Raw genomic sequence first — 22,264 nt, forward strand, 5'->3', positions numbered from 1 at the left:
CAAAAAGGGGACACACAACAATACAAGATCAAGCTATCACTGCGTCAACTTGATGAGGAAATATAAAATCAACATTGTTTTAGATTCAGATTCAGATTTCAGATTTATTGGCCAAGTAAAATTACATTTACAAGGAATTTGTCTTCGGTAGATGTTCGCTCTCTAAAACATACAACAACCACAATAAATGAGAATAAAAATACCTAAAAACACATAAGAACATGTACACCCACACACATGTTCATTTACACACACACCTATATACATATATACATACACACACACGCACACACACACACACACACACACACACACACACACACACACACACACACACACACACACACACACACACACACACACACACACATATCATAAGCATACTGAATATTAAAAACTATAGTAAAAGGATGGTAAAAGAATCTACAGATTCAGGAGAGAAATAGCTGAAGGAAAGAAACTGTTCTTGTGTCTGGTAGTTTTTGTGTACAGTGATCTTGTGTTCAGTGTTTTACTGAACAATCACACGATAATAAATCACAGTGCATTTAGTGCCCACCATAGCCTTAACACCTGTGTTGAACGTGCTCAAGTCAATACTTATGAGAGCACCATGTGAGCACCTGTGTGTGTACACGCGCTTGTTTATGTAAGGTTTCTCTATAGGAGCGTCCAATAGAGAGTGTGAGGGGCCACAGATCTGCCCCCCAAAGATGTGTAGATGGAGGGAGCTCCAAGTCCCAGAGATCCAGGAGCTGCCCCAGACCGCAGGGACCCCAGGGAGACTGTAACCAGAAAAGCCCCAGCCCCCTCTCGAGAGGCGGAGGACTGCCCCGGGGGGCCACAACCAGCAGCCGGCAGAGTCCCGGGAGATAACGGTGGCAAGCCCACAGGCCCGCCTGCAGCCTCCCACCCCCAAGCCGGCTGAGCCCAGAACCCAGTGACCAGCCCCGCTGGGGATTCAACAGAGCCCAGGGACCCATATCCCACCAGGCAGCCACCGGGATCGATCAGGCAGACGCCAAAAATCTTAAACCCCCTCACTCGGGAGCCTCGAATACGCAGGCAGACCAAGGCACCACACTCCACACCAAATGTGGCAGGGGGAGGGGAGGCGAAGATGTGTAGCAGCACAAGAAGTCCCAGGAGAGGGGAGGAGTCCAAGACCCCACCTGACATGTACAGCCATACACAGACACAGTCACACACTCCCTCCCTCATGCTCACACATACACATACAACCAAAGACTTACAAAAATCAATGCTAGACACCCACTCATGCTCCCCACACACACACCATTCACTCTGGTTCTGGTACTGCTGCACAAAGTGTGACAAGCAGTGCTTAATTATTTAGTTTGTGACTTTAGTCAAGACTTAACAGAAAAGAACTGTTAAGTTTCATTGACTGGTGAAAGTATGCTGACAAACAGTTCTCATAATGGTTTAATGGATCCTATCTTCTAACAACAAATATTGTCCACAGCTATATTTATCACTCTGCTGTGGTCTGTTGGGGTGCAGACAGCTCTGACCGAGACAGGAAGAGACGGAACAACCTAAATAACAAAGCTAGCTCGTTTCTGGGCTGCCCGCTGGATTCAGCTGAGAAGATGTGGGAAAGGAGGATGATGGTGAAGATGACCTCCACCTTAAAATTCCCCTCCCACCCACTGCATTCCACTGTGGAGACCATGGACAGCTCCTTCAGAGACATGCCAGATGCAAAACAGAACACTGTCTTAGGTCATTCATCCCCTCTGCAGTAACAGTGCATAACTCCACAGTTGAACTGGTACTGGCACTATCCCATTACACAATAACATCCATACAATACTCAGTATGTGTTCAATACTTGTGAAATACCGGATTTACATAGTACGTCTGTGTCCCTTACAGTGTGCTGGAACCCAAGTTTTTAAATTTTATTTGTGGTTTTTAGCGGTCGAAGGTTTCAGCTTACTGCCTATATGTGTACATATATATTCATGTACTTTTGTTATTATTTATCTTCAAATTATTCTTTAAAGTGTTGCTGCTGCTGTACCAAGTGAGCTTCCGCACTGTGGGACCGATAGTCTGTTCCCGGCTCTGGACAGAGAATTCTGCTGTTGTGTCCTTGGGCAAGACACTTAACCCACCTTGCCTGCTGGTGGTGGTCGGAGGGACCGGTGGCGCCAGTGCTCGGCAGCCTCGCCTCTGTCAGTGCGCCCCAGGGCAGCTGTGGCTACATCGTAGCTCATCCCCACCAGTGTAAGAATGTGTGTGTGAATGGATGAATGATGCACTGTAGCGTAAAGCGCTTTGGAGTCCTTACTCTGAGAGGCGCTATACAAGTGCGGGTCATTTATCATTTCTATTCTGACAGCATACCATAAGGATGAGCCCTGGTTTGTCACATGACTATTGATGTTTCTGATGTTTCTGAAATGGTAAATGGTCTGTGTTTGATATGGCACCTTCTGGAGTCCTTCTAGAGTCCTGTTGGGTCTGCTGGTCTGTGGGGCTTCTAGTTGGTTTCACCTTAAAACACCTCTGAGGAGCAAATTTCCTTTTGAAGATTATTAAACAGACTTTTTGTGACAGCTGAACGTGTCTGTGACTCGACCGAGCTGTTGGGCTGCTCTTCCACTTTCATCTACAAAAGCAGTACACAGCTTTTTAAACGGACTGTCTAAACGAGAAGAACTGATGTTGGTGCAGCAATGATTTGAGTAACGCTTCCCATGAAGTCATGTGATCAGGCGTCTGCCCCTTTTCTCAGTTGGGTGTTTGATTGTGAGCAATTTAAATAAATAAACAAGAACAAAGTAAAAGGATCCGGCAGAACAAACGTCTCAGTCGTTCAGTGCAGGTTGCTGTTAGCTTGACTGGTTTCCAGACTGGTTTGCTTTTGCACTAAAATAATTGGATTATTGGATGTACTGTATTGTAAATAGATTGAATTGAAATAATTGATTGTGTTTTTATGAAGAAAGTCGAAGACTATTAGGAATTCCTTAGATGTTTATTCTGGTTAAAGATTTCCAGCTACCCAAAGAAACAATAAAATCATTTCCTTAATGAGATTAGAGGTTCGGGGAATGAATTTTATACAAAAACTTGACAAAAAAAACCACTTCCACTTTACACACTCACCCACACACACCCACACACACACATACACACACACATAACTCTTTAACCAGTAAAGCTTGTAGTCACTCAGAACTATTTAGTGTCGACATCTTTCCACCTCAGAGCTGCACTGGTGAGTTCATCCTGCAACTTTTTCATCCTTTCAACAAATCCTCATTATAAATTATTGATGCAGATGTAGAATTGACACAACTGAAGGGTATGATTGTATCTCACTCATCTCTGACGCCTTTTTATTCAGAGGATTTTGCTCCCTGATTTGGATCTTTTCTGTATTTAATTAAACGAAGGCTAAACTGTATTATTGAAAGACAGCTGAGCAAAACTGTGTCACAATAAAAAAAAAAACTCCAATAATAAAAACGTTTTCTGGAAAACTTGGCCTCGGTACAGAAAATGTATGAATCATTTAAACATTTAAATCAGCACCAAACTAATTTAAACATCTGTCCAGTTATCCTCGCGGATCTCATCATCAGTCATTACCGCTGGTTTAACATGTTTTATTCAGTAACGTTCTCAGTGAGGCGTCGTTGTAAACAGCAGAGGAGGTAGAGCAGGTTGACCAGCAATCAGAGGGTTGTGGGTTCAATCCCGGCTTGCGGCAGAGAATGCTGCTGTTGTGTCCTTAAGCAAGACCTTCTTGCCTGCTGGTGGTGGTTGGGGAGACCGGCGGCACTTGTGTTTGACAGTCTCGCCTCAGTCGGTGCGTCCCAGGAAAGCTGTGGCTACGCTGCAGCTCACCATCGCCATTGTGTGAATGGGTGAATGACTGTGCTGTAAAGTGCCTTGGGGGGTTGTAGAACCCTAGAAGACGTTAGACAGTTAGGCAGATGGATAAGGAGGCATTTCTGGGAGCAAGGATGACACATTTGTTACAAAAGATGGGGCTTGTGAAACGCTTCATCAACACTTTCTGTTCCCATTTTGGAGACAAAAACAGCTTTATGTGGCAGATTCTTCATGAATCATGAGGGTGACAGGGAACAAGCACTGAGATACAGCAGCTTAAAAACCACTAAACTAATTCGTTACTTAAGAGCTCACAACAAACAGAAAATGTGCGGCCTGAGCTGCCTCGACATCAACAGATAACTCCCATCAGCAATAGTTATGTAGATGTTCAACAACACATGTAGAACATAATCTGGGTTCTCTGTGGCGACGTGTGCACCCTGACCCAGGATGCACTGCAGCATGAGGCCGGCTGAGTGTTTGGGTCTTTATGCAGGTGAGGATCCGACAGAGCAGGGGTTGGTGGGCAGGTAGAGACTTCCAAACAAAGGGAAGGACATCTTCAAGTCCAACAAAACATTTTCTGTTAATGAAACGTGAAGCGTGTACGGACAGAGAAGCAGTGGGCTCCTGAGATAATCTACGTCAAAAAAAAGAAAAATTAACAGGAAAACTTGTGTTTGTCAGGAAGGAATAAAACGGGTGAAGCTGTGACTACAGCTGTTTTGGTCTAAGGCTACAGAGAGAGCTAAAAACACCAATTCAGCACTTTCTCAATTCAATATTTTAAGGAAGGTCACTACAGCTCACCAAAAATACGTTGGCGACCACAATGAGTGTGAAAAAGGAAGAGGAGCAGAAGCTGGGTGGTACTGGAGCTTCTGTAGGATGGAAGGCAAGTGAGATGATGTCTCAGCCTGATGGGCTGAGAGGAGATGAGAAGTGTGTCACAGACTCAGGACAAGGAGATCTAAAAAGGAACGACAGACAAGCGAGCAGGTTTCAGCTCCTTCACATTAAGCCACGATTCTGTTAGGAACATACAATCTGAATGGGTGTTGTGTCTTCCTCTGCAGGACTGTCTTCAGCCATGGAGGATGACGATGACTATCAGTACTGGCTCTTCCAGAAGCTGTTGAATGAAACAGAAAACACCACAGACCCGAGCTATGTGGTTAGTAAAACTGTCCAGCTCTGTGAGAAAAACACCGTCAATCAGTTCGGTGCCACAGTCATCCCAGCGTTCTACTGTGTCAGCTTCATTCTGAGCTCCATAGGTAACGGGCTGGTCCTCCTCATCATCTACAAGTTCGAGAAGCTCAACACCGTGACCAACATCTTCCTGCTCAACCTGGTCCTCTCCAACATCCTGTTTGCCTCCAGCATGCCATTCTGGGCCGTCTACCACATGTCCGAGTGGATCTTTGGCACAGCTCTGTGCAAAATTGTCAGTAGTGCCTACTTCATCGGTTTCTATAGCTCCATCCTCTTCCTCACTCTCATGACGTTTGACCGGTACTTAGCAGTGGTGCACGCGGTGGCAGCTGCCAAGAGCAGGAAGAAGGTGTATGCCATCATTTCTTCCGTGGTGGTTTGGTGCCTTAGTATCGCAGCAAGTGTGAAGGAGCTGGTTCTTCGGAACGTGTGGAAGAACACGCTACACGGACTGATGTGTGAGGAGTCGGGATTGCCCGCTAGCACCATGGAGCAGTGGCGCCTGTTCAGCTACTATCAGCAGTTCCTGCTCTTCTTCCTCCTCCCTCTGATAATGGTGATGTATTGCTACATCAGCATCACACTGCGCATCCTCAACACGCGCATGAAGGGGAAGTGCCGCGCCATCAAGCTGATTTTTGTTATCATCTTGACCTTCTTTGGCTGCTGGACTCCCTACAACGTGGTCAGCCTCCTTCGAGTGATTCAGATTTCTCAAAGTCGCAGGGAAGAGGGTTTGTGTTCTGATTCGGACGGCTTAGACTTCGCCTTTTACGTGACCAGGAACGTCGCTTACTTGTATTGCTGCATTAGCCCGGTGTTCTACACGTTTCTAGGGAAGAAGTTCCAGAGTCATTTGAAAAGGCTTTTGGGTAAAAATGTCCCCTGTCTGAAGGGACAAGTGAGCCTGAACAGCCACAGCACCAGAACCATGTCACAGCGGAGCCCACATTCAGTTTACGAATAAAGAACCGAGCCTGCTGGACTCCTGATTATAGTAAACATCAGTCTAATCACAATTAGCTGTACTTAGGCCCTGTCCACACGTAGCCGGGGATCTGCCAAAACGTAGATATTTTTCTACGTTTTGGCCTGTCATCCACACGAAAACGGAGTTTTTTCACACGAAAACGGATCTTTTTAAAAACTCCGGCCAAAGTGAAGATCTGCGTTTTCTCCGTTTTGGGTGTCTGCGTGTGGACAGACAAAACCGGACTTTTAAGGTCCGCAACGTCACTTTCCGCGACAAAAAATGCTGACATCACGTGTGCGACCTGTGTTTACACTAGCCGACAGCATGGAAGCCCTCAGAGCTGCGCTCGCTTTATCAATTGTCCAAGCGCTTTTTGCTTGTTTGTTTATGCAAGCGGAATTACTGCTCCTTGCGGAAGACCACAGACGAAGGACGAGGTTAAGAACGGGGGAAGTACTGCCGCCTACAGGTCTGGCATGTCCTTAACAACGTATTTATCCAGGTACGTGTGGACAGAGTTTTGTTTTAAAACGAGGTGGTGTGGATGGATGCAAGTTTTTGGAGGGGCGGATATTCGTTTTCAAAAACCCCGGCTACGTGTGGACTAGGCCTTAATCAGCTTTGATTCATTTCAAAAGCCTTAAATCCTGAAGTAATTGTCCCAGATCCTTCTGCTGTAGCCATCCTGGAGCCTCTGATCAACTGTGTATGACATCATCAATCCAGTCATTTACCCTGATGTGTTCAACTGTGTCTGGATTTAATCAATGTGTACTTTTTATGATTTATTATGAAAGAAGAAAATGTTCTTTAACATGTAAAATTTAAATATATGGATGCTTTGAAAGCTTTTTTTAAAATCCTGTCATAGAAAAGTTTCTCAATTTAAACATTTCAATAAAATGTAGAATGGCAGTAATCATCTGAGCGGCTGATTTGTGTTTGAACATTAAAAATGATTTTCACGTTCACCGAACATCTGGAGGGGTTTCCTGCCCGTTTTTTTAATCTTATAGCTTATTCCAAAACGGTGCTGTTCAGTAAATTCACGTTCACCAATTAAAAAAAAGCTGTGGACCCCAGGCGTTTTGGTCAGAGGGAGCGGTGGCGCCTCACCTCATACCCCAGAGCTCATCCCCACCAGGGTGTGAGCGTGCGTGCACGAGTGGCTGTGTTGCAAAGCCCCTTCGACTCTACAAGGCGTTGCTTTGACTTTAGTGTAAGAACACGTCACTCGGCTTGTTTCCACTGTTAGACTAATCCAGAAATATTTTTTTTTATTAAACAAATATTAAGTTTACGTTGCGTTGTCCTTTAAAAACTCACCACTGCCGTATGTATGAACGCTTCTCCTTAAAAGCTAGCCTGTCATTTCTTTCCAGTGTTGGGCAAGTTACTTCAAAACTGTAATGCATTATTTATTACTTGTTACCCTCATTTTAAAGTAATTAATTACTTACAATATTACTGATTATAAAATGTAAGGCATTACACTACTTTTGCATTACTTTAAGTTACTTTCACCAAAACAACTTCAATATGAATCTGGTAATCTGACGCTCAGTGAGCTCATGACATATATGTGGAAGGTGATGTGGTGCCTGAGCTAGGATTGCTGTTAAAAACAGTCATATATGCTTTAAAATGATTGTTTATTAAATAAAAGCAACAACAATCTGTACTCTCAGCACGCTGCCATCTTATATTAACTGAGCAGGGAGTGAGGTGGTGGGGGCTCCAAGCCTATATTTGCCTTGGTCCCCAAATGCCTTGATACGGCCCTGGATGTGGGACTGACTTCTGGGGTGATCTGATTCTTTCACAAGTATAAATATTAAATGCTTATATACTATTGCTTTTCACTGGTAAAAATGTGTATTGGGGATAAATCTACCTACTTTTTTTTCTTTTCAAGCACTTTTTGTTTTCTTGATTTTATTTGAATAATTTCCTGCCCTGTCTCTCTCTAACCTTCCTGCATGCTGCATGTTTTCTCCGTCTTCCAGAAAAACTGTTTCCTAGATTTCCTACTTTCTAACTAATCAGCCAAAGGGATCTACTGAACGCAAGCTTAATATGTGCTGCGCTCCAGCAGCAATGAGTTGAAATCACCGGGGCACAGATTACGAACTCAGCTGAAAAGTACATGAAGTACCAGAGAATATGGGCTGATAGAAACGATCGCAAACGAATGACTTTGTTTTGGTGGAGCGATTTTGTGAATATAACAGCGGCCGCGCGCAGGACGCAGCTGGAGTATTCGAGCCGTTACCGCTGCGTCATCTCTGCTCATAGAATGCCCGCAAAGCTGAGTCCATAAATGACGTCATATATGTGGATACTGGATCTTTTTTCAGGCTTCCTGCAATTAGAATTTTTAGAAAACCCACATCTTGATTCTGGGTTTAAAAATGCGTTGTAATTACCGCGTTACTGACAATTGTACCGAGTAAATATTACCAGTTTCTTTCCCTGTAATGCCTTACATTACCACATTACAGCAAAAAGCAATGCATTACAGTAAATATTTACTTTTGTACCGCGTTACAACACTGCTTATTTCTGATTTTCCATCCTGTATGAAAAGATAGAGCCCTTCATATTTCTGTCTCGTACTTGACTCACTGACCAGCTTTCTTTGTTGACTCCTCTGGACTGGAATAAGCAGATTTAAGGTCGATTTCATCCTTTTGCTTATTTAGTGATCCATTTATGATTATGTTATGCAGACTTGGAATTGCTTCAACTCCACTGCTCAACAGCATGAACGTTCCTTAGGTATTAGCAATGCCATTTTGCAATACTTGCTTGTGTGTATGTGTGTGTTGATAGGCTATATATATGGATCTATGTTTTATACACACCACAAAATGTATATTTTTTTGCTTTTTAGTTTGTGATTAGTGTTTTAGATTTGTCATTTTCTTTATACTGTTATTGGTTGTAATGTAGGAAAACAAGATGGCTCATCTCAAGCGGTTTTATATTCTCCAGTTAATAAACATGAAAAACAGGCCATTTACCTTTTTTTTCCCTCTCAACACACCCATGTTCCAAACGGGGCCCAGTGGACCCCAGGTGTTTTCTTTAATTGTTGAGCAAGCACCACCTGACCACAGTCACGTGGACCCCAAGGGATAAATCATCAATCTTGCTCTTTATGTTTACAGGCAGATCTTGAGGAGTTACTTGAAGAAAATGTGAACTCATCGCTATAATAAACATTCTGTCATTTCTGGCAACAAACCATTTTCAGCTTCTTTTAGAGAAGAACCTGAAAAACGTCGCGAGGTTGTAATAAATCTTGTCGCATTTTATTACACTAGACTGACTTTGTCCGTTGGCTCTACTGGGGTTATCTTATAAGTTAATTATTAGGCTGTCTTATTGTAACGCCTGCAGGTCAGCCCCCACGATGTTACATGAAGTGAATCTGACTAACCAGCATTAATGTGGGCAATGAAGCACAGAATCGGATCGCTTCAAAAATAGATAATTAAAAATGGGAACCACCAGTAAAAACACATTTCTCTTTATGGCTTATATAGTTGTCATCATCAACGTAACGTGATCTACAGAATACATGTGACCAACTAACATTTCATGTTCTACCACCAGATGTTTGGATCAAAATATGAACCAATCAGATCTTAGATCAGGCGTCCTGGAGGGGTCGCCCAGCTGCCTGGTTAAAACTGCACAGACTTAAACCAGGGCCTGGTGATAAGGACAAGTTGGACTAACTCTGTAGTCCAGATTTTACCTCATTAACTGAAGATAAACTGAATAAAAGCCTTTAATGGTCTAAGAAGTAAAAAAGCAATCACATCTTAATGATAAATGTTAGTAACAAATACACTAGAGACAAAATAAATCAACTACAGTAGAAGCCTTTAGTCACGAGACACAATCAGGTTCCCAAAGTAAGCAGTCACAGTCTTCAGCTTGTTGTTCAGAAGGTTCTGCTCCACCTCCACCCTCCCCCCTGGACCTGCCAGAGATGCTATCTGGAATAAAGAGGAAAACGGGACAACTCATGAGTGATCAAACACAGCGGCATCTTCTGTTTCTGCTGCTCTACAAGAGGTCTCTGTCTACTGCAGCATCTTCAGGAGGACCTGTGAACAAACTGTTCGCTAACATGTTCTCATATGTTGTAATAAGACCTATCAATGTCACTGTAAAACGTACAGATGGTGCAAAAGTTCAGTTAAAAGGTGAAACTAATACAGCACATAATAACTGTGACGATTGTGGGTTACAGCTGATGAAAACCCCACATTCACAATCTCAGATAGAACCCTAACCCTAGAATATAGTGAAAATGTTCAATATTCTAGACTCAAAGAGTCAAATCAGCTGATGAATCCAGAACACCTGCAGAGGGTTCCTGAGCCCTTCGACTGGACTACACAAGAGCACTTTTGCAGCATCATGTTTTCAGTTGCAGCTGTAAGTAAATCCTCTCTCTGCTCCCATTGGCTGTTCATTCATCTGATAGAAGACTGAACAGAGTCTCAGAGCCCACCAGGCTGCTGAACTCCTCTTCCAACCCTTTAACTTATAAATGAATAACTGCGTCAACCGGGGGTGGGGGGGCAGAAATGTAGCTAGCTTTGTCACTAGGCGTTAGGAACAGCGACAAAGTGGCACTGCCTCTCTCTCTGCTGCTAAAGCTACGGATAGCAAATGCTACGGGCGATGCCTGAGCGTGAACGCGCATGAAGCAGCCTGCTCGACCCGAGCATCTCTCTTTTTCTGTGATTTTACAGAAAAACAGGCAATCACAGTAAAAATGCCAGGGCTCATTCTACAGGACCAGGGCATTGCAGGAGAATGTATGAAGAAGACATTTATTATTTCTATACATGTTTTGGCTGTCAACCTTCCATAATGTCCCTTTAAAACTACACTAAAACAGTTTAGACGGAAAATGAAGCCATTTTAAATATTAATGAATTAAGATACAATAATACATTGTTTATTAGAGCATCTGGCCCTTGAACACATTTTGTAGGAACGCTGCCCTAGAGGATGAGGGGGGGAACTGCAACATTTTTTCACTTCCATGTTGGTTCCACCTCTGGTGGGCGGAGTTTGACCCTCGGCATTAACACACAGACACAATACTGACCTGATCCACGTTTGCGTTGCGAGGCAGGAAGTAGACGATGTTGTCTGAAATCTGCTTGGCCTGGTTGAAAATCTTAAATGTGCCATTGGTTAAGGATTAAAACAAAACATCTGAGGATTTTGGCTGCTGAAAAAACATATTTTGAGGATAACACTGGAGACATCAGTGGTTTTGATTAGGCCATAGTAAATAATGGATCCTGTCTGAAGCAGAGATGTTCCGCTGCCATTCCGCGCCGCTGATGGCTCCAGTGTGGATTAGGGGCCAGAATTCTCTGACGCTTCCATCAGTTTACAACCAAACCAGCCAATTAAACAAGGCAACCTTATGGGCCATTCCCATCTGTACCGGGTCGGCCCGGGCCGGGTAGCGTAGGTTGTTTACATATCTGGGTGGCCTGGTATTTTTCCGGGCCAACCAAGGCTCATTCTCAGCCCTCTTCTCGAGGGGGTCTGCTTCAGGCCGACCAGGACCAACACACCCACTGCTGACAGCAAATTCACACCTTCCATTAGAGCAAGCCTCTGATTGGTGGGTAGAATCAGCCCACATGGGCTTAAGGCAAGGATGTGTGGAATCAACCGGGCCAGGCTGGGGCCGACTGGGGCTACCCGGCCCGGGCCGACCCGGTACAGATGGGAATGGCCCATTAGAGACGTCTCACGTAAAAGGATATCCATCTGGCTCCATCATGGTTCTAATGTCAAACACCTCAGAAGTCAGGTAGTCTGGTCCTCCCCATGGTGGTGACAGAAAGACCACATCACCACGGAGACCAGGCGCCAGCTGAAGAAAGTCTCCTTGCAGGAAGTCAATGCGGTCAGAGACACGGTAAACTGCAGCGTTGTGCCGAGCCAAGTCCAGTCGAACCGGGTCTATATCAACAGCCAGCACTGAAAGTACCAAAGCAGAACCAACATGAGGACCAACAGGAAAACAGCGGTGGACCTCTGGACAGCCAGAGTTTAACCTGCTGCAGGTGTTTGAAGCAAAGCTGCTTCTGCTGTAACCCATGTAGCGTTAGGAAGTTTATAATGGTCTGCCCTTAACAGCTGCCCCTTCACACAGTAACACCGCCAAGGTCGGACGCTTGTTTCAGTATGTTTACATTCCAGGAGAAGAGACAGAAGAACAGAAGAACGCTTTTCATTGATTAATCAAAGTACTTTATTTGTGATAAGCTAATCAAAGCATTTGTTGATCATTAATAATCAGGTGAATGATTTGTGAAATAAAGATGTCATGAATTATGTGTTTAAATGAATAAACAGGGCTGCACCAGACAGACTGATATGCATTACCATGGAAACGCACGACACATTATTCTCAACCAATCAGAACTTTCGTCTGTCGTAGAGAGAATCTGGGATGTTTACTTAATGAGTCCAATCCGGTTTACTAAGATTCATAAACAACTGGGAAATATAAAAAGAAGGCAACGCCATTTTAAGTTCTGTTCCACGTTGAGTTCCACGTTGACATCAGCTCTGTTCGATCCGAGCTCCAAGGAGTTACATCATACTCTCAACATTGTTTTCAACCAGCTCTCAATCATCACCGCAAAGAGGAATACAGGCTGGCCATCTGTATTTCCTGTTTTAAGCTGAGATCTGTCAAGCTGGAGACTTCCGTCGTTTGTACCAACGAGACAACCGTCCTTCAAAATAAGAGTGAACTTGCTGACGCCTGCCCACTACTACTGGAGTTATCCTCAGACGGGCGTTGTGTGTTGTGACCGCTGTTTCACCAGCTCCAGTACAACCGAGGGTCCCAGGACCTGGCAATTCCTGATCTACACGGGAGACTCCATCTACGGTACGTGGCAATATGGCGGCTCATGTCATCAGCTTCTGAAGCCTCGTGGTAGCCTAGTCATTACAAACCAGATTCGCTACGTCAGCCTAGAGATTCTGAACAAAACACACACACACACACACCAACACGAAACATCTAAATCCATATGCATTCATCATTGAGATAGTCCTGGTAGATTGTAAGAATTTATAATTATAGAAATTAAAGATTCTTAAACGATCCCAACTCTCTCTTTTCTTGTCTCTCAATCAATACAGAGTGTTAAGTAAACTCCCTGATGATAAAAACAACCACTTCTGATTGATTACTTAGTTTATATAAATATACAACTTCAAATCACAACACCCACAACACACACGTAGAGGTGTGTGTGTTACGGGTGTGAGGCAGAACATAGAAGTATAAGAGGTTAGTGAGGAGTTGTGCTCTTATCCAGTCTTTCATCTTTATCTTCTGCTGCTTCTGAATTTTAGGACTGTTTTTATTTTGTCTTTGATCTGAAGTAAATAATTATGAGTGGGCGGGCAACTCCCTTCCCGAGGGCCGGCATGCAGCGTGTTTTAGCCCTTTCCCTGCTCTAACACACTCGATTCACCAGTTCAGAAGTTCGTCAAGCTCCACAGAAGCCTGCTAATCATCTGCTGATTAATATCTGCTGATTAATATCTGGTGTGTTGGAGCAGGGAAAGAGCTAAAACATGCTGCATAGCGGCCTCGGGGATAGAGTTGTCCACTGTTTAACCCTGCTGTATCTGATGACAGGAATCATAAAGGAGGACATAATGTTATCCATCCTGCATTCAGCAGCTCCTGTGATACTTTTAGTTGACGCTAACCTCTTACTGACAGCTGATCAGAGAACAGCCCCAGTGAAACAGTCTTTAGCTGAGTTCTTGATTAAAATAGATGAATCTTAAAAACAGGTCTCAGTGTGTTAAATCAGATGGGACTTTGTTCTGATTTTGCCACAGTCCACAAGGGGGTGCCACAGGGCTCTGTGTTGGGCCCTCTTATTTATCATTTACATTAATAATCTTGGTCTAAATGTGACAGATGCAAACCTGCACATTTATGCCGATGATAGTTATTTACAGCTGTGGAAACACTCTTACTCAAACCATGGATTCAGTACAGAAAGCTTTTGTTGCTGTCCAATGTTCATTACTTCAGCTTAAACTTGTTCTCAGTGCAGACAAAACCAAGCTCATGTTGTTTACAAACTCGAGGAGACAGGCTCAAGTGGTTCCTTCAGTGACCACTCTTGATGGTGAAGAAATATCGTTGGTTCACTCGTATAAATATCTGGGTTTCTTGATTGATGACTCACTCACCTTCAAACCTCATGTGGAGAATCTGGTGAAGAAGCTGAAGTTAAGACTGCGTTTTTATTTTCAAAATAAGTTATGTTTCTCTTTTAATGCAAAGATGCGTCTAGAATATTTACTAAGCTATCACGGTGTAACCATGGACACATTGCTTGGTGTGTGTGTGTGTCTGCTCTGTCTTCTCGATCCCCAGTGAGTCGTGGAGGATGGCTGCTTATACTGAGCCAGGATCCTCTGGAGGTTTCTTCCTGTTAAAAGGGAGTTTTCCTCTCCACTGTCGCTATATGCTTGCTTAGTATGACAATTGCTGTAAAGTCACTGACACTAGTCAGTGACTTGATGCAATTTGCTGGGTTCCTTATATAGGAAACATTATTTCTGATTGGCTTAATGAACTGACCTGAATTGGACATCTTAGGTGTGTTCTTGCTGTGTCTTTGTAAATCCATGCTTTCGTTCTTTTTTAAACACAGAAACAGTTTTGTTTACCCGTTTGTAGCTACGGTTTCGCCGACAGCTGCCGGCTTCTTCAGGCTGACGCTGATGGTGGCGCGTCACTTCCTTCTCCGTTTATCTGCCTGAAGAAGCCGGCAGCTGTCAGCGAAACCGTAGCTACAAACAGGTAAACAAAACTGTTTCTGTGTTTAAAAAAGAACGAAAGCATGACCTGAATTGGAATGTTTATTACGTGAAGTGCCTTGAGACGACTCTTGTCGTGATTTGGAGCTATGTAAATAAATTGAATTGAATTGTTTTCATACAAGTTTACATTGTAAATTTTGTCTTGTATATTTGTGTGATGTTTGCTGCAGGACTCCCTTGAAAAAGAGGTTTTAAATCTCAATGGGACTTTTTTCCTGGGTAAATAAAGGTTAAATAAATAAATTAAAATAAAATGAAGGTGCCAAAACCAGCATTCAGCATAGAACTGATCTTATATTCTATAGTGGGTGAATTTAAACTGCATTGACTTGAAACCATTAGTGCTACACCAAAACGGTGCTTCAAAACCGTGACTGACGACATTTTTGATGTCCCTTCTCTGAGTCGCTAACAAAGTCCAAACATTCAAAAGTTTCCGCCCTAGTGAGACTGTGAAGTCAAGAGTAGGTGCCGTGCTTACCCCTCTTTCCAGTGAGTGCAAACTGGATGGCGTTTCCTCCGACACCACAGAAGGCATCGATTACAAGCTGGCAGTCAGAAAAGCTCTGCTCCACTCTGAGGGCAATGTGCTCAGCAATCCTCTCTGGTGTCACAGAGAACCACCCTTCTGAAACACAGCAAGAGGAATGAAAACCAACACAAGTTCTCACAAGAATCAGGTTCAGACATCATTTAACACTAGAGAAGAACAAAAAGGTTGCACCCCGCCCCGAAGTCCCAGGAGTTACCCTAGGTCTCTTCTCAAGGATGGAAAACAGACTTTTTCACTCAGTTTCTGGTTGGTAACAAGAAGGCACCTGTGCTTTGTTCAGCTGCAGTTATCAGCCACCCTTACAAACGCTGACTCATTTTCTCTTTACTTTCTTACTTCTATCTGCGGTCTGGCTACCATACCGTACAATCGCCAGACTCTTATTCATCTGTAATCAGTCAAGTCATTTCTTTGCTTTTTGTTCCATTTAGTTTACCCCAGCTGGGTGTTGAACCAGAGCCGAGTGCGGGATCTGAGCAAAGTAACCCCAACTATGATGCTGTTGAGGCGTGGTTTGGCTACTAAGCATCAGCGTGATCTCCTTGCTCTTTTTTCTCTTCCACATTTCCACCGAGCTGCGTAGCATGTGGTTTTCTCCATCCATGCAACCTCAGGTGTGTTTATCCATATTCTTCAGTGGTTTGTCTACCTGTCCCTACATGATTTCCAACCGGAAGTTTAATCTACGTCATCCAAACATCTTCTGCTTGGATGAAAAGACTATCCAGGATCAGGCCTCTGCTATCCAGAGCTCATCTGGAGTCTGTGTTGCATGCTTTCGTCCTGTCCCAGCTGGACTACTGTAACGCTCTGTATGCTGGTCTGGCCCAGTGCACGGTTGCACGGCTCCAGTTTGTGCAGAACTCTGTGGCTAGGTTCCTGACAGGCACTAGATGTCGAGAGCACATTACCCCAGTGCTGGATGATCTGCACTGGCTCCCGGTAAAATATCGAGCTCAGTTTAAAATCTTAACTCTCGTTTATAAGGCCCTCCAGGGCAGTGCCCCCTCGTACATTACTGCGCTTTTGAACAGGTATGCTCCATCTCGGTCTCTTCGCTCAGCCGAGCAGGAACTTCTGGTGGTCCCCCGGTCAAAATTTCGATCGAGGGGTTGTCGTGCTTTTTCTATTTTGGCTCCAACTCTGTGGAACGAATTGCCACTGAGCATTCGGCAGGCACCGTCCCTTCAAGTCTTTAAGTCTCGTTTAAAGACTCGTTTTTATCTGATTGCGTTTTAGCGCTAGGGTCATTTGAATTTGCCCTAACATTATGGTTTTAACTATTCTTCTTTTTAACCCAAATGCTTGATTTTATTTTGTCCGACATTTGTTTTTTTATCGATTAGTCTTATTCCGATATCTCTTATCTGTAATAGTGTTTGCTTGATATTTTAAGATTTCATGTTTTTATCCTGCTTTTATGCCCATGTACTGGGAATTTTTTTCTTTTAATGATGTTGTTCAGCACCTTGGGCTTCCGATAATGTTGTAGAAGGTGCTATACAAATAAAATTTGATTGATTGATTGATTGATGATCCTATTATGGTATCTGACTGAACAGCTCACTTTCCTTTGATATCCAAATCAATACTCAAATTTCAAAAGTCAAATCGAAGATTGGCTTCCTGTACCACAACAGATCATTTACTCATTCTGCAAAGCACACCCTGGTCAAAATGACAGTCCTCCCCATTTTAGATTACGTATACATAATCTATAGTACTGGCTCTAAAGAACATCTCCATAAACTTCTTCCCTCTGCAATCTGTTTAGTCACTGATGCCCCTTCAACTCCCATCACTATGAACCGTACTCTTTGGTCAACTGGTTATCACTCCGTTCCTGCAGCGTGTCACCAGTTCAGGAAGGGGTCGGTTCACAATAAAACTATCACTAGCAAAACTCCTTCACACTCACGTCTCAACATCTCCAACAACTGTAGTACTTTAAGCTCTAGTATCATAATCTCCATTATATTCCCAAAGCCCGCACCACCTTTGGTTGTTCCTTATTTCAGTTTGCTGCTCAAAATGATCTGCAAGAAATCATTAAAACATAGTTTCAACAACTCAGTACAATCCTTTCTGATGAGTGTATCTGCTACCGACTGCCTTCGGACCGTCCTAATCACCCTGAGTATTGTGTGCGACAATGGTCTTCCAAAAATTGTTTAGAGACACAAAATATTTTGCAGGAAATGCTCAATAAAACTAACATATAAAAACATAAAAATCTGCTTCAGCTGGGTGAATAAATTACTGCTGACACCGCCGGGATTCCAACCCACATCATCACACGGAAAAACTGTGATGGCAGGCAGACACCTTTACCACTGGACCACCGTAGCCAATACAGTAACCAACGTGACTAAGAAGCTGTTGTAGGCACGTTATGTTGGAGCAGCCGTGGGCAGAGTTTGACTGAAACTAAGCATTTTATTTACGGGAATAACTTCAGACTGACAAAAATAACTCGTATTTAAGATAAACGACATCTCGATAATAGTTTATCATACACTGCGCCTACTTTTGTTCTCAAATGTTTAAAATGGCATGACCTGGAGCCTTCGAAAAATATGAAAAGCTTACTTGGTTCCCTTTAAGTTGGCAGAGAGCAAACCATGACTGGAACAGTACAGAAGGTTTAAGTCATTTACTTCTGCAGAGAGCAGAAGCAGGTTATTGATCGTGACATTGCTACTTCTCTCACCATCACTACTAACCCACTGGTACATCGCCATTGTTACATCTCTTTTCTTCATTGTTACATCTTTATCTCAGTCGCTGCGTTTCTATCTCCATCACCACACTCCCCTCTACCTCTACGCCTCTATTTCTACATTCCAATGGCTACATCTTTATCAACATCGTTAGATCTCTATAGTTTCTACATTTCTATCACTACCTCCCTTCCCCTTGTAAAGGAATGAAATGACTGTTTTTTCCCCCTCTGCACAGGACTACTCTGCATGAGATATGGTCTCAAGGTCTCATGCATTCCTTCTAACCTGCTTATTTTCAGCTCAACAGAAGAATGAAGAATGAACTCTTTTCTTTTAATTAATCAAAGAACTATTTTAATAAAGCTAATCCATCGAAGTGTTAGTCAATAAATAAGATGTGACCGATCTGTGAAATCAAAATATTAATTACTTTATTATAATCCTATAGAATATAAAGGTACTATGACTTTAAATGTTCCAACAGGACTCAGTTCACGTAGCGTTAAAAGACATAACACATTACTTTCACTGAGCCAAAACCACGCCTCCGTCAGATCTGTAAGATTCTGATTGGCTCAGTGAAAGTAATGTGTTATGTCTTTTAACGCTACGTGAACTGAGTCCTGTTGGAACATTTAAAGTCATAGTACCTTTATATTCTATAGGATTATAATAAAGTAATTAATATTTTGATTTCACAGATCGGTCACATCTTATTTATTGACTAACACTTTGATGGATTAGCTTTATTAAAATAGAGTTCTTTGATTAATTAAAAGAAAAGAGTTCATTCTTCGTTCTTCTGTTGAGCTGAAAATAAGCAGGCTAGAAGGAATGCATGAGACCCTGAGACCATATCTCATGCAGAGTAGTCCTGTGCGGGGCGGGGTGCAGTCATTTAATTCCTTTACACCCTGCATCTCTTTATATCGCCACCTCTCTACCCACCTATCTATCCCTACACCTCTATCCTTCTACCTACCAGTAAACGCAGTGAGAGTAAAAGTCAAGACTAACCTCGGTCCAGTTTGATTCCTTCATCAAAGCGAGAGAAAAGCCGGTAGCGCTGAGCCCAGTATTTAGCCAGCTCAGTATCTGCTGCCATCTCTTCTGGTAGTTGCTGTGTCTTTTTCTGCTTCTTTTTCTTCTGCCGCTTCCTGAATTTCACATTCAGCCCTATTCAAACATGAAGATCTGTAATCAGATTACAGCTATTTCCACACCAGGAGGGTTTGGGTTTCCATCCCAGGTGCTGTTACCTTCATGTGTGTCTGGCGGGACAGAGTCTGGTGTTCCTGCAGCTGATAATTGCTCCTGCTGCTTTTTCTCCGTTACATCTTCCACTGGTGCCGTGGTGAAGTTAAAAGTGTGCTCAGTTGTGGATTCAGGATCAGAACTCTGTCCTTCCACAGTCCTTTGCTTTTGAGTGTGAATTATCTCCATGTCTTGTTGCTCTTCTGTCGGACATTGGGGCTTTATATCACGTGCGTCTCCCCCTCCCTCCCTTATTGGATCCATCTCTGCGTCCTGCTGCACCTTCTTCAGGAAATCTTGGACCTGGAAAACAAAATCTTTGTCCTTTAGACAACATTGATATAAATAAAGGTCCAATATTTATTTCAATTTCTTGTTAAGGTAAATCCATCAGGATGATTTCATTCTCTACTGTTTGACCTTTGAACCATTGACCTTTGTCGCACTGCTCTCGCTGCTTTTCTGAAACGACACGTCCGCTAACTAACAGCTCAATGATAAACAAACTGAAGGAAGTGAGCAAGATGAAAACCCTTCATCGCTTTATGATTTTAAGCACTAAATAGAGAGGAACAAAAAGACCAAATGGATCTCTATCAAGAGAAACTCAGCAAAGATCCCAGGAATAGCTATTTTGCTAAGTTGGCAACTGTTATGGTTGCTGCCTCTTTGCCCCAGGAGTGGGGTTTCAGGACCACGGTCAGCGCCATCTCCGGCTCCCGTAGAGTTCTCCCTGAGGACCGAGGCACACCAGATTTAAAGGGGCATTATGGAAGTTTGACAGCCAAAACATGTATAGAAATAATAAATTTATTCCTGCAATGCCCTGGTCCTGTAGAATGAGCCCTGGCATTTTTACTGTGATTACCTGTTTTTCTGTAAAATCACAGAAAAAGAGAGATGCTCGGGTCGAGCAGGCTGCTTCATGCGCGTTCACGCTCAGGCATAGCCCGTAGCATTTGCTATCCGTAGCTTTAGCATCAGAGAGAGAGGCAGTGCCACTTTGTCGCTGTTCCTAACGCCTAGTGACAAAGCTAGCTACATTTCTGAGGACCCTTAGCTACTTTCTGTAGAACTTTCTTCTAGATATTTCCTGCAAATTAGCAACAAAATAGCCATTTTTGCTCTGAACCGTTCTTTGGTTTGACGTTGTTTCAGCTGTCATCAAGGATGTAAATGTTACAGATACAAAGGATGTCGCTGGCGCTTTAGCTCACCTAGTAAGATGTTGGACTCTCATGCAGAAGACCTGGGTACGATTCTGGATGTGAACATAGTTTATTTAGAGTTTCTTTTTTACATTAATGGTATATTTTTTTTACAGTAAGATGCCCACATTTTTATTTGAGACTAGCCGAACGGCATTGAATTCACAGATAAAAAAGATGTGGGTTCAACTTTCATTTTGGAACAATTTTTCAAGCAAGGGAAGGGAATGATCTGAGCATGCAGGAGGACTGACCCATCATAAACCTTTGTCGGCTGTGCTGAAGAGAAAGGTACAGAACCAAATTATTTAATTAATTAGCTGCACGTTCTCCTGTCCTCTGCCCCCCCCCCCCCCCCACACACACACACACACACACGGGACTGTCTCAGCTGTTATTTTCGTTAAGGAGTGTGCACGTACAGCATGCGCGCCTCGTGCACGAGCCTACTATTGAAGCTGCTGTTACGCTTTTGGCCTGAGGGGGCAATCGCGAGCATAAAAATTCAAAATTCCGTAAAGTCCCTTTAATTAAACCGGAAAGGGACCAGATCTGAGTAAACTGTTTGGAGCTTTGTTTACTTTAGTGTACCTATTTAGAATGTGTGTTTATTTTAGAACAGCCACTGAGCTTAGTTTCAGTTTGTTCAAATGTCTCCTTAATTAGTCCTTTAATAATAAAGACCTTGTTTTATTTTACCATCTTACCCCCTCCTTCTCCCTAGACAAGCCTAAAGGGGAAACTATTAACGACGTTAACCCATGCGACCCGAGGGCTAACAGTTGAAGAGCCGATGCAGCACTCCTCTACCAGCTTCTCTGGATATCACAAAAAAAAATCTGGTTTATGGAAAAAGTGCTCACATGTTCGAGGAGATGAAAAATCTAAACCACTTGAAGCTCACATACACATTTTCCCCAGAGGACTGCATGACAGCAGTCATTGTATCGCCATAGAAACCATAATCATGGTTTATTTTTTGTACCATCCATTATGATTTTTATCTAGAGGTGCTATATAAATAAATAAATAAATAAATAAACTTTCTTGTTTTTCTTCCTCCTCACTGGAATGAACATAGAAGAGTCCTCACAAATTTAACTTTAGTTTCTTTGTGTAGCTGGTGCTACACAAAGAAACTGAACTCGATAGAAGAACTTGTGAAGAATGCGCTGCTGGACAAGTGTGGTGACCACTTTGACAAAAGTACTACCGTGAACACAGGCCGAAACGCATCCCAGCAGCGGGGTTTCCTGTTGTTGAGACGCATCCCTCAGTCCTAGTCAAACAGTATGAAACTGTTTCAGGTCAAACCGAGTACCTTGGACAGAGAGGCGCTGGTTCGAGGCCGTTTGAGATCTCCATCCTTCACAGAAAACCTGGCCTGTTTACTGATGTTAGTCCCCTGCTGCTTCTGATGCTTCAGACCTTTAGAGCATTTAAATTCTATCACAGTGTCAAACCTGAGAGATTGAGCATAGAAAAACATCAGATAACTGCTGCAAAACAACCATCATGCAAAACACAACATGTGACACACATAAAAAAG

The 22,264-nt window shown here is 43.1% G+C and overlaps 2 protein-coding genes across 6 annotated transcripts in view; one reads left to right on the plus strand and one right to left on the minus strand.

The window, feature by feature from the left end:
• The first annotated feature begins 3,118 nt into the window (after window positions 1-3,118).
• On the plus strand, window positions 3,119-9,427 carry ccr12a (chemokine (C-C motif) receptor 12a). The gene is made up of 2 exons (XM_015957561.3): window positions 3,119-3,250; window positions 4,950-9,427. The coding sequence occupies exon 2, from the start codon at window positions 4,964-4,966 to the stop codon at window positions 6,053-6,055; it is 1,092 nt and encodes a 363-aa protein (XP_015813047.1). The 5' UTR covers window positions 3,119-3,250; window positions 4,950-4,963; the 3' UTR covers window positions 6,056-9,427.
• A 150-nt stretch (window positions 9,428-9,577) lies between these two features.
• tgs1 (trimethylguanosine synthase 1) overlaps window positions 9,578-22,264 on the minus strand; it is a 33,599-nt gene continuing 20,912 nt past the window's right edge. For 4 of the 5 annotated variants that reach the window (XM_070541759.1, XM_070541758.1, XM_070541756.1 and 1 more), the window contains exons 9-15: window positions 22,037-22,178; window positions 19,513-19,810; window positions 19,271-19,429; window positions 15,459-15,605; window positions 11,870-12,088; window positions 11,196-11,272; window positions 9,578-10,068 (exon numbers count right to left, since the gene is read on the minus strand). In XM_070541759.1, the coding sequence (XP_070397860.1) occupies window positions 9,955-10,068; window positions 11,196-11,272; window positions 11,870-12,088; window positions 15,459-15,605; window positions 19,271-19,429; window positions 19,513-19,810; window positions 22,037-22,178 (1,156 nt within the window). In that variant the 3' untranslated portion in view covers window positions 9,578-9,954. The remainder of the gene's footprint in view (window positions 10,069-11,195; window positions 11,273-11,869; window positions 12,089-15,458; window positions 15,606-19,270; window positions 19,430-19,512; window positions 19,811-22,036; window positions 22,179-22,264) is intronic. The other variant, XM_070541757.1, reaches the window with a different exon arrangement.

The sequence above is a fragment of the Nothobranchius furzeri genome, chromosome 11 (genome assembly GCF_043380555.1).
Source record: "Nothobranchius furzeri strain GRZ-AD chromosome 11, NfurGRZ-RIMD1, whole genome shotgun sequence".
Classification (NCBI taxonomy): domain Eukaryota; kingdom Metazoa; phylum Chordata; class Actinopteri; order Cyprinodontiformes; family Nothobranchiidae; genus Nothobranchius; species Nothobranchius furzeri.